This window comes from Lepidochelys kempii, chromosome 14 (assembly GCF_965140285.1).
Source record: "Lepidochelys kempii isolate rLepKem1 chromosome 14, rLepKem1.hap1, whole genome shotgun sequence".
NCBI lineage: Eukaryota > Metazoa > Chordata > Testudines > Cheloniidae > Lepidochelys > Lepidochelys kempii.
The window spans coordinates 16,461,586-16,473,890 of NC_136393.1; the positions used below are offsets into that span (position 1 = coordinate 16,461,586).

The following is a 12,305-nucleotide window of genomic DNA, read 5'->3' on the forward strand; positions in this document are numbered from 1 at the left end:
TGCTTAAGCCAGCAGTTACTAAATATAGTATTGGGTGTATGCACACTGAGACTATACATTTGCGAACTCTCCCCCAAAATATCAAAAATGCAGAACAGAGATCACTGTTAAGGAAGCTGGCATGGGCTTGCCTACGTGTAAAGGTCTCAAGATGACATTATATCACCAGCTTACCCCAAATGTAACGCAAATCCTAGAAAAATAACAGATTTAAAAGACTTTAGCAATATCCCTCTGTTGATATTCACCCCTTCTTGTCAACTGTTGGAAATAGGCCACATCCACCCTGATTGAATTGACCTTGTTAGCACTGGACCCCCCACTGGTAAGGCAACTCCCATCTTTTCATGTGCTGTATATTTATACCTGCCTACTGTATTTTTCACTCCATGCATCTGATGAAGTGGGTTTTAGCCCATGAAAGCTTATGCCCAAATACATTTATTAGTCTCTAAGGTGTCACAAGGACTCCTTGTTGTTTTAGCAACCAGCAGCCACGCAACATTAATTCACCTGCAAAATTCAAAATAAGTTGGACAGTTTATAACCAGATGTCATTGTTGTCTCACAAATGAGACAATTTAGTAATCTCGTCTCACAGATGGCAGTTTAATTATCTTTATATTTAGGAACTAGGCAGACATAACTGAGACAGCTTCTCTTGAGAGTTTTCATCTGGATAGAAAAAAAAACTTACTTTAAAAGCTTATCAGGATGGAACTCACTTAAGGAATAAAAATAATTAACTTTTGAATCAGGTCTGTATGCCCATATAAACTGTTTCCCTCACATTGCTGAGCCTTCTTCACTGTCTGGGACACCTGACTGCAGCAAACTGGCTACTGCCTCCCGTCCTCTCTTGCCTCTGTGTGGCCATTTTCTCCTCCACTGGCTCACTGATTTGCTGCATCCTACTTCCTTTTCCTCCTTGCCTGTCCCTTTCCGAATCTGTCCCATGCCTGCCTGACCTCCAACTTCTTTCCTATAAAGCGGCAAAAAAAGGTCACAGGCTCCGTGTTTTTAAAAACCCTTTGCAGGTCACTTTAAACTTTAAACTCATATTAATACTGAGAGGAAGCTATTAACCCCATTTTACAATTGGGAAATGTAAGGCACAGGGCAGCTCATGGTCACATGGCAGAAACCAGTCAATGGCAGAACCCAAATCCCCAGTCCGGTGTTTTAGCCATAAGACCATCCCCTCCCCCTTTCCTAAAGCAATTCCAGGTCGGAGCAGAGCAGTGTGAATGTCTGATTTTCAGTTTGCTGCCCAAACAAACCAACCTCATTTCAGGTCAACCAAAAACAAGGTTTGTTTCCTGGATTTTTCAGGAAATTGAAGATGGAGGAAAAAATTGTTTCGGGTCCAACAGAACATTTTGCTTGACCTGAAACAAAATGTTTGGTTTCGTTTTTGAGTTTAACTCAAAAAAATGGACGTAAATTTCAAAACAAAAAGTAATTTCAGATCAAAATATCAAAACAGCTTGTTTCGAAAATGTCAAAATGAAACATTTAGATTTTTTCCAGGTTTTTTTTTTTAACTGAAACAATTTGGCAAATTCCACATGAATTTACAAAATGTTTCGGGGGACCAGAAGCTGACGTTTTTGGCCAAAAAATTTCATCTTGTTCTGGGTAGAAGCAACCCAAACTAGAGGATGGATTTGGACCCTGGTTCAACCCCAATGACAGTAACTGGTTAAATCACATCAGGCTGCTAACTGATCACTAAAAAGTTTGTACTGCACCTAATAGTCTTTAGGCTTAGTTGTTTAGACAGGGTACGTGGTGAAGTCACTAATGACATTTTCTTCTTCCCCACACAGGGAACTGGTGCCAGAACACAACAAACTGGCTACTCAATAGAGACTTACCTGTCAGCTGGCTACACTTAGGGACAGTACCGGCACAGACAGGAAACAGGGAATTCCAAAGCTGCAGAAATATGTACGTAAAATGGTAATAAGAGAAAAACCAAAACCAAAGTAAACACCCTCAATCACAGTGCAACACCTGCTGGAAATATTTATAAAGGTTACACCGTTTCCTCCCGTAAGGCTTGGAGAATTTCCTGAGAGGAAGCAAAAAAAACTGTTCAGTCATTTTTAAGGGATCAGAAAAAATTTGTCTCTCTGCATAATCAATTCTTAGGATGTTTCCTTTCTCAAGAGCTTATGCTGCTAAGACTTTACAGAGGATCTCAGAGTATTTTACAAACACTTCAGCCTGACAACACTCCCCAGAGATGTACATTATCCCTTATTTACCAGATGGGTAGGTTAAGTGACATGCTCAAAATCGGGGCAGAATGCAACCCAGAAGCCATGGTTCCCAGTTGTCTGCACTTAATCACTAGCCTAGATTCCCTCATATGAAAGCATCAGACAGAGGAAGATCAGCAGGAGAGATTTCCTATCTTTATCTTACCTTGGATTGGTTTATTTGTTTATTAAGTTTGCTGGTACTTTGCCTGATGGCACCAAACAGGCTATTTGAAAAGTACAGTCCTCCAAATGAGAGGGTCTCTCCTATATTTATGTAGCTACCTCCAAGCACATTTTCCTACCAGAGCAGTGAGACAGCATAACCTGCTCCACTTTTAAAGTGGGAAAAATTCCCCAACTGTAACAAGCCAGAGGATCTGTTAACATCAAATAGCCTGCGAAGGCTGGAAAATCTTACTGGTGGGAACTGCAGCCAGAGATTAGGATCAAAATAAAACTGGAGCAGTTTCATGTTGAGCACATAGGACTTGTTACCTTGAAAGAAGGTCAGAGGCACAGGGCTAGCTGGAATCCATCTCGCGTACGGACTCAGGCCCATATCCACAAAGGTATTTAGAAAGGTAATGCCCCTGGGATCTGGGCCTTGGGGGGCAGGGAAGAGAGAGAGCTCACTAACAATGAGACTTGGGTATAGGAGTCTTAGGCTATGTCGAAACAGCAACTAGACATCTGCAAACTCGAGCTCGCAGGGCTCAGGCTGTGGGGCCGTTTCATTGCTATGTAGACTTCTGGGCTTGGACTGCAGCCCGAGCACCGGGGCCCTCCTACTTCACAGGTTCTAGAGCCTTAGGGTTTGCAAGGGAGAGCGAACCATGAAGCCTTTTGCAAAGCCAGCTGCTTCCAACTTCCTGTAGCATGCACAGCACGCAGTGAAGTGTTCCCACAGTGCACCACAGTCCTCGGGCTAGAGTGGCCACATTTGGGGTGGAGGTGGGGCACCAGGGCCACTGGTCTGCACGCTCCAGTGTGGATGCCAGAGGCCTACATTCAAGCACAGGTTAGAAAAGTCTTAACATAGGGTTAAAACACAATGTAGACGCTCAAGCACAGAGTTCCCTAACACAGGGCAGCTGACTGGAGTCCCACTAACCGTGGGCTTACACTGCAGTGTAAAATACCCTGTGGTCACCAGTCTTACAACACTGTCCATTCTTCCTTTAAAGCCCAAACTGCTCTCACGATACAGGGAGTTCCCTTTAGCAGAGGCAGAGCACCCTACTCTATATCCTCACTCTAAGCTCAGAAATGCCCTCACACAGAGACTCCTTGGAGGCTGGTTCTCTTCTCACATCTGTTTACACCACAGAGCCAGTGGAGTTACAGGTGTAGGCGAGATCAGAATCAGGCCAACTGACAATCTCTCTCCTTCCTCCTCTGGGTAATAATTAGAGGGATGGGTGCCCTGGGATGACAATTAACATACTAGTCCTGATCGTTTTTCAGTCACTCCCTCCGCCCGGTTTCATTCCATTTGCCCTGGGTTAATTTCCCCTGGTCACCGGCACTTGTGCTCTACCTGTCTGGATCGGGACATAGCCTCTTGCTGCAGGATCCCAGCCCATCACGCTGTTCTCTGGGTCACACCCATACGGCTCCGCTTAGGGAAGTTTGCTTCTTTCCAGCTTTTTTTAAAATCTGTCAGCCACTACCCCTCCTCCCCCCTGCCCAATCACCGAGGTCTTCTGTGCCAACTCTCTGTCCCTGCTCTGTCCTAAACGACTCCTGTATTGTTAATAGCAGCACCAGCTGAGCACACTCCCTCCCTGGGGTGGGTTTCCATGGGGGAAATCAACAGCTCTCCGGCCTCCGGGCACTGACGCTGCTTCCCCAGGAACGTCCTGGTTTTTCAGGGGTCCCAACGGACTGCATTGAAACCAGGGTTTTGATGCGCAAGCACATCAGAATCAGAGGGGCCCCAGAGACTGCAATCCAGAAAGTGCTGGAAGCCCCCAGAGGGGCTCTATAGGGAAAAGGAAACAGGCAGCTGTATAGAAAGGAAGGAGCTGCCGGGGGAACAGGAGGCTTGAAGATGCAGGTGGGAGAAAGCCCTTTGCCTCAGTAACAACCCCAGCACTCCCCCGTGTTCTTCACGCCCCCTTCAGTGACACGGGCTGTTAACCAACCTGCAGCAGCTCAGGATCCTCAAAAGCTCCAGCTGCCTCGACTGTCCTGCTTTCCTCTTCCTTGGCAACAGACGTGCTCAGCCAGCCCCCCCCCCCACTCAGTCACTGCTGGACAAGACATCCCAAGCTCGGCCTGAGATGCCTCCTCCAGCAGCAGTATTGTTAACCCTGGGGGTGTCGCACACTTCGCAGCCTGTGTTGGCGGAGCTCCCTGCACACACCAGAGGCTCTTTGCATCCCCCCATTGCGTGGTGGGCCACCCTCCCTTTGCAGGACTCCCTGCAGCTGCTGCCAATCTCTCAGGGGCTCTGTGTGCCCCTCTTCCCCCCTGCTCACACCAGGGTCCCCTCTTCTCTCCCTCGTGCCAGGGAGCTATGTGCACCCTCATTCCCCCCACACCAGGGACCCAATCTCCCCACCATGACAGGGGCTCTGTTCTCCCATTTTCCCCTGGATCCCCATTCTTTCCACCAAACCAGGGCCTCTCTTCACCTTTCCCCTCCCTGATAGTTGCTCTATTTTCCCCATGATACCAGGGGCTGTCTCCCCCCCCAGCCAATGTCCCCCATCATCCACATCACATCAGGAGCCCTGTGTGTGCCAAAGTACCTTCCTTCCCCTGCAGACTGGTGTGGGTGGGTGGTGCCGTCTCTGCCTCACCTGGAACAGGCTTGGAAGAGCCTCCTCTCCTTCTGGCCAAGCCTGAGGCCCATCCGTCTCCCAGCAGGAAGAGCTATTATTTCTCTTCAAAAAGAAAAGGAGGACTTGTGGCACCTTAGAGACTAACCAATTGGTTAGTCTCTAAGGTGCCACAAGTCCTCCTTTTCTTTTTGCGAATACAGACTAACACGGCTGTTACTCTGAAACCTATTTCTCTTCTGTCAGTCAGTCAGGGTGTCAACCTGTTAAACTCTCTTGGGAGGGTGAGTAGGGGCATTGTTCTGCTGGAGGGTGTTAACAGAGGCTCCATGTGTCTCCCATTTTCCTCTCTTTTGATGTACCAATTATCCCCCAAACCAGTAGGGTTCTCGCTACTGATGCCTAGCACAAGCCCTGAAATTTTGGAAGTGATTGGATGCAGCATTCAAATGTTATTGTCAGACAGACAGACGAAAAAAAAAAAATAAAGAGAGAAATGGCCTGGAACTGAGTGTAAGGCCTCACAAACTCAGCCAACCATGTCACTTAGGCTCCCTTTCTCAGGGCACACAAATCCCGAAACTTGATTACACACACTCTTGATTCACAAACTCTTCCTTGATTAAAAAATGCCAAGTCCCACAAAAACTAAACAGCAAAAACTTTGCCCAGCAGCCGAGGAACACCCAGTGAAAGGCAAAAGGGTCATATTGTTCCACAGCCATTTGGGGGGGCTCACTCATCCTGCTATCCTAGGTATTTCTTGGGCACCAACCAATCCATGCAGGACCTAGTCTCTGACATCACCATTATTGTTTATTACTTGTATTGTGTAGTGCCTGGGAGCCCTTGGCCCAGAACCCTGTTGTGCTACGCACTGCACAGGCAAGGAAGAGGACAATAATTCTATGTCATTTGTACAATGCTTCCTAACCCCAGGCCTTTGTGGGGATTTTAGCGGCATCATTGTTGTGACTATATTTCTGTGTACTGCACCTTTAAATCACTAAGGACGCTGCCTCCTGAGATGTGGTCTACACTACAGACCTATATCAGTAATAACCACATTGCACGGGGTGTGCAAAAGCCACACCCCTCTGAGCAACAGAGTTATACTGACCTTCCCTGCTGTGTAGACAGTGCTATGTTGGCAGGAGAACTTCTCCAGCCGATGGGGTGCTACCGCCTCTGGGAGAGGTGGATTAACTACGCTGACAGGAGAGCTCTCTCCAGTCGGCTCAGAGCATCTTCATGAACGCACCTCAGCTGCATCAGTGCAGAGGCATCGATGCAGCATTTTAGGTGTAGACTTGCCCTGAGACTGGCAACTGTTTTGTGAGCAGTGCAGACGGCTGCAGAGGAGACACTCACACTGTGTTCTCTCCTAGTGCGACTTTGCTGTTGGTCCCCTTAACGTAAAATCAAAGCCACAGAGCATAACCTTTATGGTTGCTCTTTGTCTATAGAAAGGTGAGACTCTCATCTTTTTATGTGGCATCTCCGTTACTGGAGGTTTGCAGCCATTTTGTATGATCCCCTGCTAATTTCTTTGGGGATGAATAGTCCTTTTGGTCCACCCAGGACACCCCATCATCCATCACAGCTCTTCTTTTTCTGCCTTGCATACCTCTGCCCTCAGTTTTCCCTTCCAGTGCCTGCAAACATGCATCACATGCTGAATCTCTTAAAATGTGCCCTGCACTTTCTCATAGTACTTGAGAAAGGCAGGTATTGCTGAAAGCTTTTGGAGGGCAGGGATTTTTGTCTTTTTGTACAGCGCCTCGCACAATGGGGGTCCCTGACTGGGGCGCCTAGGTGCTACCGCAACGCAAATACATGAATAAATAATATTCTCCCCCCCTTTACATAGAGGGAAACTGAGGCACAGAGCAATGCAGTCACTTGAACAGGGTACCACAGCAAATCAGAAGCAGGAAGGCAGCCCGGCTCCCCTGACACCCGGCCCTGCACTTCCACCCCGTAGATCGCACCTGCGCCACTCGTCTGAAGAGGCAGCTTACGAGGCTATTGGTGGCGCTGGTCCAAGCGGCTGCTGGGACTCAGTTCCACGCCCGGTAAATGGTCCCTGCGCGGCGGGGCCCCCAGTTCTCTGTGAATGAAACCAGAGACGCCGCCGGGTGTCAGCAGAGGGCAGGGCGCGCGGAGCCCTTCGCGCCGCTGCCGGAGCCGCGCTCCAGCAGCCGGGGCCGTCCCTGCGGGTGCCTCTCTCGCTCTAGCTCTCGCTCTGCCCCGTCAGGTGCCGCTGGACCGGCCGCTAAATGAGCCGGCGATGGAGGGCGCGCAGCCGGGCCCCGGGGCGAGCCCCCCGCACAGCGACTCCGCCGAAGTTTTGCTCCACGGGGTGTTCGCCCTGCTGGGCGCCGCTCCCAAGGCGAGCTACGCGCTGAGCCTCACGCGCGGCCGGGAGCTGCGCATGCAGCGGGTCGGCTCCGCGCCGGCCGGCCCGAGCGCCGCGCTGGACCTGGCGGACTGCATCGGCTGCGCCGCCGGCCGGGAGCCCCGGCCGGGGCCGGCCGCCTACTTCTCCGTCTTCTGCTACCCCTTCCGCAAGGGCTGGTGGGACGCCTCGCCCTCCAGGCAGCGCCTCGCCAGGACGTTCCGCGTGTGCGCGGCCCAGGAGGCGGAGGACAACCTGAAGCTGGCGGAGACGTGGGCTGGGAAGATTCGGGAGCTGGCTGCGCCCAGGATACCCCGGCAGGAAGGTAAGTGCCTGGGGAAGGAGAGCAAGGGCGGGGGCGGAGTCACCCCCCACTTTCTAGGGACCCCGGCTTCCCTGGGCGTGCGGAGTATGAGCGACCGCTGCTCTCTGCGCGGGTTTCTGTGGGGGGAAAGGCCCCCCTCCCCCTCCTCCCCCCGGTTTATCGCTTGTGAACTCGACTCAAAAGTCGAGCAAAAGTAAATGAAGTTGCACTCGGGGGCTTTCCCCCGCCCCTGCAGGCCCCAGGGCTTTGCCGGCTGCTCCAGCGCCCCTTTCGGAAGTTGGCTTCCCCCCCCCCCCCCCCAACTCTCCCCCTTGGTTCTAGCACGTGTCCCGCTGGGCTTTGCCTGCCCTGCGCCCGGGCGGCTGGTGCAGGGCGCCCGGTGCAGGGCGCCCGGGCGGCTGGTGCAGGGCGCCCGAGCAGCTGGGCCCGCCTAGACAGGGGCCTCGCGGGGCTTGGGAAGTGGGGCCCCGGCCTGATGAACGAGCAGAGCCCGCAGTGTGTCGCTTGGCAACTCAGCTCCGCGTCTGCCTGGCAGGTGGCGCGTCGGGGGGGGGGCTGAGGGAACAGACAGGTGCAAGCCCCACCCCCACCGCTTTTACTGGGTGGGCCCATTTTCTGGGTTCCCCGGGGCGCAGGGGAGAAAGAGGAAGGGCTAGAAAGAGGTGTAACACCCAATGGGTGAGCCTCAGCCTTGTCCTCTCCTGGCCCCAAACCAGTCTGACCAGCCTAGCCAGTGTGCCCAGGAGATGAGTGGGCTGTGGGTGTCAATTTGCCTTGTCCTCTTGTTCCTACTTATTAGGCTTCCATCGCTTGCTGCTTTGCATCCAGCACCAGGGGTATGTTTAAAGTGATGCTGGTTTCCTCTGTAGGGAACTAGAGAGGTAGAAAAACAACTCCTCTCCCCTTCTCTCGCCCCTGCTTGATTCAAAGTTGTGTTGCACCTACTTAGGTACACAGGGGCTGGGGTAAGGGGACGAATCTTCTCTCGGCGATCCAGATTTCACATTGTATAGCACAGAGACTGCTGCTCAAAGCGTTGGCCTGAGGGAGTCAGTGCTATTTTCTGGAATAGTTTGGATCTGGATCCAAACTTTGCAGCTTGGACCCGTGTTCAATATATGTGCCTGGACAATCGCCTCATTCATGGGTGTCAAATGCTTTGGGATCCACTCGGACAACAGGTATTCTAGAAGCATAGAGAGCAAGCAGCAGTGAGCTCTGCTGACAGCTTGTCCTGGGACAAAGTCCCCATTTCCACATGACTCAGGGGGCTAAAGTAACCCCCATGATCTCATGACCATTAAAACCTCTGTGAGAGCCTCTGGAAAAAGGGCTGCTGCCTGATCTTCCAGCCACCTTCCTGCCCCTCTCGGGCCTGGGAAATGCAGCTCCTCATCCTCTTCTTGAGTCTTATCAACTCCCCGTAGTGTGAGCCTCCAAACGGAGCCTCAGACACTCTCTAGAAAGTTGTAACACTTGCAATTGCTAATCTACCCAGGGCAGTGCAGTGTTCACCTAGCGACTGCAGATGGGCTGAATGATTGTGCAGATTACAGCAAAATTTGTTGGGCTAGCACCACACTTGGCTACCTTCCTCTGCCCCGCAAGGCTATTCTCCAAGCACCTTTGTTTTCCCAGCTGGACACCACATACATGGATGCCATCTCGAGAGGCTGGGGCCCACTGGAAGCCTCCATGTGTCTAAGTGGGCTTGTCTGGTGCACTAAACTACACACTAGTTGTGACATTGAGGAGCGTTGCCTTCACTTAATTCTTCTGGGCTTTCGCCTATCTTATCTCCCTCAGGGTCTAATTTTGTATGACATCCATTGTATGACGAGGCTGGAAAGGGAGAGGCCAGCAGCTGCCTTTTGCCAGTGTCAGCAAATTCTCCTCCCAGAGGGGGTGTCCCACATAGCCATCCATACAGGGTGCTAATCCCAGGTCTCTCCCTTTCACAATAGTTCCCTAGGATCTGTCACGGTCCCGGTCTCGTTCTTTTGCAAACTGCATGCTTGCTGGGAGGGGGAAGGGCACGGTGCCTAGCTCAGGGCTATTAATAGAAATGAGCCTCTCAGTTCTAGGTCACTGGCACAAATCCAGCCTAGATTAGCAGCGATCAAGACATACGAAGGCTGTTGAGTGGCCCAGGTGAAATCGGATTCATGGTCTCAGGCCAATTCCTAATGGGCAAGTGTCCACCTCCGAACACCATCGCTGCAATTGGCTGCCCAGCTGGCGGTCTCAGCCAGGGAGCAAGAAGCACAGCTGAGGGGCAGGGGCAGTGAGGGAAAAGCAGGCTGTTGCCATCAGTGCTATAGGGAGAGGGGCCTTGGCTTTCCAGGACTGCTAATCCAGCACCTTCCATCAGCACTTAAAGAAGTGGGGGCATGAGGTGGCTCTGCAGCTGGTTAACACAAAAACCTCCTCCAGAGAGGGAGTTTGGAAGCCAACACAGAGCAGGTTCCTTCTGCTCTTGGAGTTTTTCCTGCAGGGCCCATGAATAACCCTTGATTTATGTGTTCATAGTTCAAAGATAAGGGATGAATCCAACTGGAATTCTTTAGCATCTGAGCCTCTAGGCGGTTCCAGATAACTAAATTTGCGGCCATGTTAGTCTATATCTGCAAAAAGAACAGGAGTACTTGTAGCATCTTAGAGACTAACAAATTTATTAGAGCATAAGCTTTTGTGGGCTACAGCCCACTTCATCGGATGCATAGAATGGAACATATAGTAAGATAGATAGATATATCTATGTTCCATTCTATGCATCCGATGAAGTGGGCTGTAGCCCACAAAAGCTTATGCTCTAATAAATTTGTTAGTCTCTAAGGTGCCACAAGTACTCCTGTTAAATTTAGCGAAGGACTGAGGCTGACATGACGAGTGATAAAATTAAAGACTTTATTTAAAATAAAATAAAGTGAACAAGCATCACAGCATCCCCACACACTGGCTTGATACTCCCACTCTGAGATGAACAGTGCACCCAGGGGTGATCAGTCCCTGGATGGAAAGTGAGGACAGCCCTTTCTCTAACAGTACTGTGATGGTGGCCAGGCATGCCTATCTCAAATGAGCGTGCTACCCTTTGCATAATCAATTCTACTCATGCCCCCCATGAGTTAACATTAAATCCACCTTTTACCATATCTGTATTTCCGCTGCCATCCTTAAATATTGCTACTTCCTCACTGGCTATTTAACATTGAGCACCGTCCTAATTAACATCTGCGTAAATGCCAGCCCAGTAAATGCCAGCCCAATACAGATAGCACTTTCCAAAACACTTGTAAAAAAACCAGCGAGGACCAAAACATGTTTATGACAGGCCCTGGGGTTATGGCTGAACTTATCTGTAACTGGCCTCTAAATTATCTCACTTCACTTCACTCCAACTTTACCAGCTATTGTCAAGCCTATCGTTAGGAACTAGATTTTTGGGCCTACTTACATGTCAACACATTTCTATAGAACATAAGCGAGCATCATGTCTACGGGCTACGCTGGCTGAAGTTTGTACAATAGAAATCACATAGAAATCAGGCCCTGATCCTGAAAGGTGCCAGGCTGCCTCCCACGCTCCACTTAAAGTCAAATGAGGTGCGGGTGCTCAGCAGCATGCAGGATCGGGCCCTTACCTTTCCGGGTTAAATGGCACGCTTGTTGGTGCCAGAGCTGTCCCCGATGAAAGGTTAGCTTGGCGCCACTGCTCATCAGCGAGCCCACCCATCGAAGGGTGCAACATGGGACAGAGCCATGCTGAAAGACCCCGCAGAAGCTGATGGAGCAGGAGGAATCCCTGAATTCCTGCGGCTGTTTAAAGACCACGGCCAAGTTCTTAATTTCACGACTCTGTATTTCTGAGCACTGCCTCTCCCCTGGCTCCATGGGGGCCAGAAGGACAGACTGGCTGGTGTGTATAAGATGTGCCTCTTGCTCAGCTGTGGCGGTGAACTGTTCCTAACTCTAGTTAGGAGGCCCCGGCTTTACCTCCCCTCCCGCGTGGGCGGTGATGCTATCACTGCCTTGGCCGTTGCGACAGATCTCCCTGAGGGGACGCGTGTGCGAGGGGAGACGGTGAAAGGGAGCGACAGACAGAGAGGGATGGCAGCTGATTCTGTGCCCAGAACACTTGGCTGTAATTCAGTTCCTGAAGTGATGGACTGGGGGATAGAGGTTTCTTGTATTGACCTTTCTGCTGTGAAAGCGAGAGAATCCAAAGGTAGTCACCGCTTTGGAGCTGGCGATGCGGGTGGGATCTTTTCGTTTCTGTCTCTCTGAAGTGTCTCCCACCCTCCAAAGCTGGAGGGGTGGGGATTGAATAGGTGAGGCATGGTTTATTCTGGCTCTGGTTGTCCCAACAGATGTACGTTGAATCCCTTGTGCACACATAGAGTTTGTTTGTCCGTCCTTGCACACGCCATACGTTTAATGGGTAGAAGTAACGTGATAGAGTAACTGTTGCTCTGTAAGCTATAACTTGGAGTTTGCTCCCATAAAGGGGCTTTAATGCTTTTCCCGAGTGA

General features: G+C 50.8%; 1 protein-coding gene and 2 long non-coding RNA genes across 4 annotated transcripts in view; 2 read left to right on the plus strand and 1 right to left on the minus strand.

Moving 5' to 3' along the window:
* The window catches only part of LOC140897836 (uncharacterized), a 25,282-nt gene extending 23,202 nt beyond the window's left edge, over nucleotides 1-2,080 (plus strand). Inside the window, exon 3 of the long non-coding RNA XR_012154826.1 lies at nucleotides 1,830-2,080. This is a non-coding gene — a long non-coding RNA (uncharacterized LOC140897836). The remainder of the gene's footprint in view (nucleotides 1-1,829) is intronic.
* LOC140897835 (uncharacterized) overlaps nucleotides 1-7,769 on the minus strand; it is a 10,556-nt gene extending 2,787 nt beyond the window's left edge. The window contains exons 1-2 of the long non-coding RNA XR_012154825.2: nucleotides 7,042-7,769; nucleotides 1,878-5,155 (exon numbers count right to left, since the gene is read on the minus strand). This is a non-coding gene — a long non-coding RNA (uncharacterized LOC140897835). The remainder of the gene's footprint in view (nucleotides 1-1,877; nucleotides 5,156-7,041) is intronic.
* SPHK1 (sphingosine kinase 1) overlaps nucleotides 7,142-12,305 on the plus strand; it is a 31,420-nt gene continuing 26,256 nt past the window's right edge. The window contains exon 1 of one of the 2 annotated variants that reach the window (XM_073310947.2): nucleotides 7,142-7,773. In XM_073310947.2, coding sequence (XP_073167048.1) covers nucleotides 7,167-7,773 — 607 coding nt within the window. In that variant the 5' untranslated portion in view covers nucleotides 7,142-7,166. The remainder of the gene's footprint in view (nucleotides 7,774-12,305) is intronic. The other variant, XM_073310948.2, reaches the window with a different exon arrangement.